General features: G+C 35.9%; 1 protein-coding gene across 1 annotated transcript; it reads right to left on the bottom strand.

The window, feature by feature from the left end:
* Positions 1–534: 534 nt before the first annotated feature.
* Positions 535–1,347, bottom strand: LOC132548617 (uncharacterized). Its single transcript, XM_060212490.1, has one exon. It carries the CDS (start codon positions 1,345–1,347, stop codon positions 535–537), a length of 813 nt encoding a protein of 270 aa, XP_060068473.1.
* Between the last annotated feature and the right edge of the window lie 3,887 nt (positions 1,348–5,234).

Below are 5,234 nucleotides of genomic sequence, written 5' to 3'. Positions count from 1 at the left end.
GATATCAGTGCTGACTCAAACATAATGAGTGATTGTTCGCAACGGAGTGACTGTAGATACTTCTAATAAGATCCCTTCTGCAACAGGCAAATAAGATGAAAATGGTAAAACTCATCGTGTTTCTATACAAAATTCCGAGATTCTTTTTATTGATAATCTGATGGAGAACATGTTTGTAAAAGCAAACAAAAATATACGTTTGCACTGATTCTGAATCTCACAACACGACATCATCACCTTGAAATTTGGTTATGCATGCGTCATATAGCATCTTTAGGCATTCAAAGAAAGGAGAGGAAAGAAAGATAAAGTTGAGTACTCCTGTGTAATACAAACAACGATCCCTATTATGTAGTTAATGTAACCCTGGTACTAGCCGCAATTTCCCGCTCGGCTAGATAGAACTTCTCTTTAGCTCGATCTGTTGAGCATCAGACTAGTAAGTCAGAGGTCTCGAGTTCGAATCCTAGCAGAGGCATTGAAATAAATGCAGACCGCAATTACATTAAGACCAGACAATGCTTCAGAGCCAAGTTATATAAATAAGAGAATTATAAATACCTTGCTGCTTGTGAATGATTTGAAGCCACTTCTGCCCCATCCGTATCCGTTATTGTATCCATTTCCGTATCCATTTGAACCCCACATTCCATTTCTTCTACCCCATCCGTATCCGCCCATGTTGTTCATCATATTTCCCCATCCATATCCCATGCCATTTCCCATTCCCATATTTCTAGTACTCCATCCGTAACCATTTCTCATGCTAGGCCCATACCAGTTTCCCATCATTCCCATGTTGTTCATTCCATATGGCATTCTTCCATATCCCATTTTATTTCCCCATCCATAACCGTTTCCCATATTTCCCCATCCATAACCGTTTCCCATATTTCCCCATCCATAACCGCTTCCCATATTTCCCCATCCGTAACCGTTTCCCATCATGTTATTTCCCCATCCGTAACCGCTTCCCATATTTCCCCATCCGTAACCGTTTCCCATCATGTTATTTCCCCATCCGTAACCGCTTCCCATATTTCCCCATCCGTAACCGTTTCCCATCATGTTATTTCCCCATCCATACCAGCTATTCATCGGATTTCCCCACCTATATCCATTTCCCATACCATTCCTTCCCCACATTCCCATATGTGGGCCCATTCCATGGTAGCCGTGCATCCTGTTTCCCCATCCGGGACCATATCCGTTCATCATGCCCCAGTTACCCCTGCCGAAACCATTCCAGCCTTTGTTGTAGCCTTTTTCATAGTCCCCTTTTGGGTATACAGAATCGGCCAGGCTTAAAGCCACCACGCACAGCAGCAGTGTGACCTGAGTAATCATTGTCTGGAAAGTAAAAAAGAGAAATCTCGAAGGATATGATCTGGCGTGGTTCACATCCTAGACACAATATATAGGAATACTTATTAACGGCAAATAGAAACAAGGAATTTGTCAAACTTCCAGACAGTTAACGCCTTTGCCGACACATATATTGGTCTCTACTTCCCCAAGCGGGGAAATGAAATACACAACGATATTACAAAATATTCGTAACAATAAATTGTAGAAATATTGTGTAACCTCAGTTATATATATAGTTAATTAAATAAATGATATAATCTCATTCTTTTATTTTTATCCTGTCATACATAATTTTATTACTTTATCGTATATCACTCGTATTATATTGAAGCTGATGCTATAAATATATAAATAAATGATCAATAAAAGGTTATAAACTTTCTGTTATTGAATGATTCTATTTGAATTATGGAAATATTTGTTGGGGATTTCTACTGAGAAAGCATCCTTTTTGTGCGCGTTGGGTTACAAATGATAGCTAAACTTTATTTTTTATACACCTACCCCTGTCCTTTTACAGAAACATATTTGGTGACAAATTGATAAACCGAGATGTCGGTCTTTGTACGGGCGAGATGACGCCGAGACTGTTTGTCTATAGAAACATATTTGGTGATTCAAATTGATAAACCGATATGTCGGTCTTTGTAGGGCGTGATGTCTGTCTACAGAAACCTAGAGGGACATTCAGATTCGTATGCCGAGATGTAAATCTTTACAGGGGGCGAGGTGACGCCGAGAATGTCATTCTACAGAAGTACAGAGGACGATTCGTATTTATACAGAAGTACAGAGGACTATTCGTATTTATACAGAAGTACAAAGGACGATTCGTATTTATATGCCGAGATGTCGATTATATGATCTATAAAAACGGAGATCAGATAAAATAATAAAATTACATGATCTATAAAAACGGAGAATAAGATCAAATAATACGACCACATGATCTATAAAAAACAAAGATACGATCAAATAATACGACCACATGATCTATAAAAAACAAAGATACGATCAAATAATACGACCACATGATCTATAAAAAACAAAGATACGATCAAATAATACGACCACATGATCTATAAAAACGAAATATACTATTTAATAATACGAATACATAATACATCTGTATGAAGCTACGTGGCTACTTACATTTTTATGAAGATGTGACTGACCTCGGGAATAGATGAAAGGTTGGCTCAATGTGCAATGAAGACCAAGGCCGAGGTCCTTTTATAGGTCGCTTCTATCAGGAACATCTGATCTTTGACTTTTATTTTCCAAATGATGTGTTTATCGAGTGATGGTGTTGCAATATTAATTAGTCTGATATTTTGCTTGTAATGCCAATTAATCATGTAGTACGTTGATATTTTGTTGGTTCTAGATTATGTTCACCAACCGTGATATTGAACACGTGTTTGCCGTAGGTAAGAATAAAGGCGGAAGCAACCTCAACCAGGGCTAAAGCGATTGTCTTTATAATTTATATAAATAATTAACTGTAAGTGATTAACTTAAGGTAGAACTAAATTTATGACGTGAAAAGATGTAAACATCCATACTTATACTATATACAAAGCTAAACACAAAACATTATAAACAAGAGCGTTTTGTTGATGATAAAGAGGTGAGGGAGGAGTTTCTTGATTACCATCCATAAAAAGTGCTAAAATAATCGAAAAATATTTGTTGACATTAGATTGTTCACTTGTCGATATTCCTGTTTTCAGGTTGTACATATGTTTTCCTGATAACAGTTATAAACTTCATAGCAACACGCGTGTAACACAAATAAGCAGTTATCAATGCGAAAACACATACAACTGAGGAACAATTCAATTAAAATCACAGGCATAATACAGAACTCACGCGAGGGCTAATTCAATTAAAATCACAGGCAAAATACATAACTCAGGTGTGGGATAATTCAATTAAAATCACAGGCAAAACACACAACTCACGTGAGTAACAATTCAATTAAAATCACAGGCAAAATACATAACTCATGTGTGGGATAATTCAATTAAAATCACAGGCATAATACAGAACTCACGCGAGAGCTAATTCAATTAAAATCACAGGCAAAATACATAACTCATGTGTGGGATAATTCAATTAAAATCACAGGCATAATACAGAACTCACGCGAGGGCTAATTCAATTAAAATCACAGGCAAAATACATAACTCATGTGTGGGATAATTCATTTAAAATCACAGGCAAAACACACAACTCACGTGAGTAACAATTCAATTAAAATCACAGGCAAAATACAGAACTCACGCGAGGGCTAATTCAATTAAAATCACAGGCAAAATACATAACTCATGTGTGGGATAATTCAATTAAAATCACAGGCAAAATACATAACTCATGTGTGGGATAATTCATTTAAAATCACAGGCAAAACACACAACTCACGTGAGTAACAATTCAATTAAAATCACAGGCATAATACAGAACTCATGTGTGGGATAATTCAATTAAAATCACAGGCATAATACAGAACACACGCGAGGGCTAATTCAATTAAAATCACAGGCAAAATACATAACTCATGTGTGGGATAATTCATTTAAAATCACAGGCAAAACACACAACTTATGTGTGGGATAATTCAATTAAAATCACAGTGTGAGTAACAATTCAATTAAAATCACAGGCAAAATACAGAACTCACGCGAGGGCTAATTCAATTAAAATCACAGGCAAAATACATAACTCATGTGTGGGATAATTCAATTAAAATCACAGGCAAAATACATAACTCATGTGTGGGAGAATTCAATTAAAATCACAGGCATAAATACATAACTCATGTGTGGGAAAAAAATCACAGGCAAAACACACAACTCACAGTGTGTGGATAATTCAATTAAAATCACAGGCATAATACAGAACTCACGTGAGGGCTAATTCAATTAAAATCACAGGCAAAATACATAACTCATGTGTGGGATAATTCAATTAAAATCACAGGCAAAATACATAACTCATGTGTGGGATAATTCAATTAAAATCACAGGCAAAATACATAACTCATGTGTGGGATAATTCAATTAAAATCACATACATAACTCATGTGTGGGATAATTCAATTAAAATCACAGGCAAAACACACAACTCACGTGAGTAACAATTCAATTAAAATCACAGGCAAAATACAGAACTCACGCGAGGGCTAATTCAATTAAAATCACAGGCAAAATACATAACTCATGTGTGGGATAATTCAATTAAAATCACAGGCAAAATACATAACTCATGTGTGGGATAATTAATTTAAAATCACAGGCAAAACACACAACTCACGTGAGTAACAATTCAATTAAAATCACAGGCATAATACAGAACTCACGCGAGGGCTAATTCAATTAAAATCACAGGCAAAATACATAACTCATGTGTGGGATAATTCAATTAAAATCACAGGCAAAATACATAACTCATGTGTGGGATAATTCATTTAAAATCACAGGCAAAATACAGAGCTCACGCGAGGGCTAATTCAATTAAAATCACAGGCAAAATAAAAAACTCATGTGTGGGATAATTCAATTAAAATCACAGGCAAAATATGCTGCGCCCGCACATATAGACCTATAATTGAAAAGGATCAAGCAAGTGGAACAAAGATCAACCAAGTGGAACAAAGATCAACATAATCATATTTCGATAAAGCAGGGGTAAAATTAAACAAAAGAAAATTGAAAACATGGAAGACTAAGAATTCTTCATCGGCTACAGCCATCATGTTAATCTTGGTCAACGCAGGTGATTGATGTCTTGTTTTTAAATAAGAACAAGAAACTACTAGGCTAGTCAACAAACGATTCTACACAGGTCATGGTAGTGACTGTTAA

Source organism: Ylistrum balloti, unplaced genomic scaffold (assembly GCF_031769215.1).
Source record: "Ylistrum balloti isolate Yb309-2 unplaced genomic scaffold, AGI_CSIRO_Ybal_v1 Utg370020, whole genome shotgun sequence".
Classification (NCBI taxonomy): domain Eukaryota; kingdom Metazoa; phylum Mollusca; class Bivalvia; order Pectinida; family Pectinidae; genus Ylistrum; species Ylistrum balloti.
This window is presented reverse-complemented; position numbering and strand designations above follow the sequence as displayed.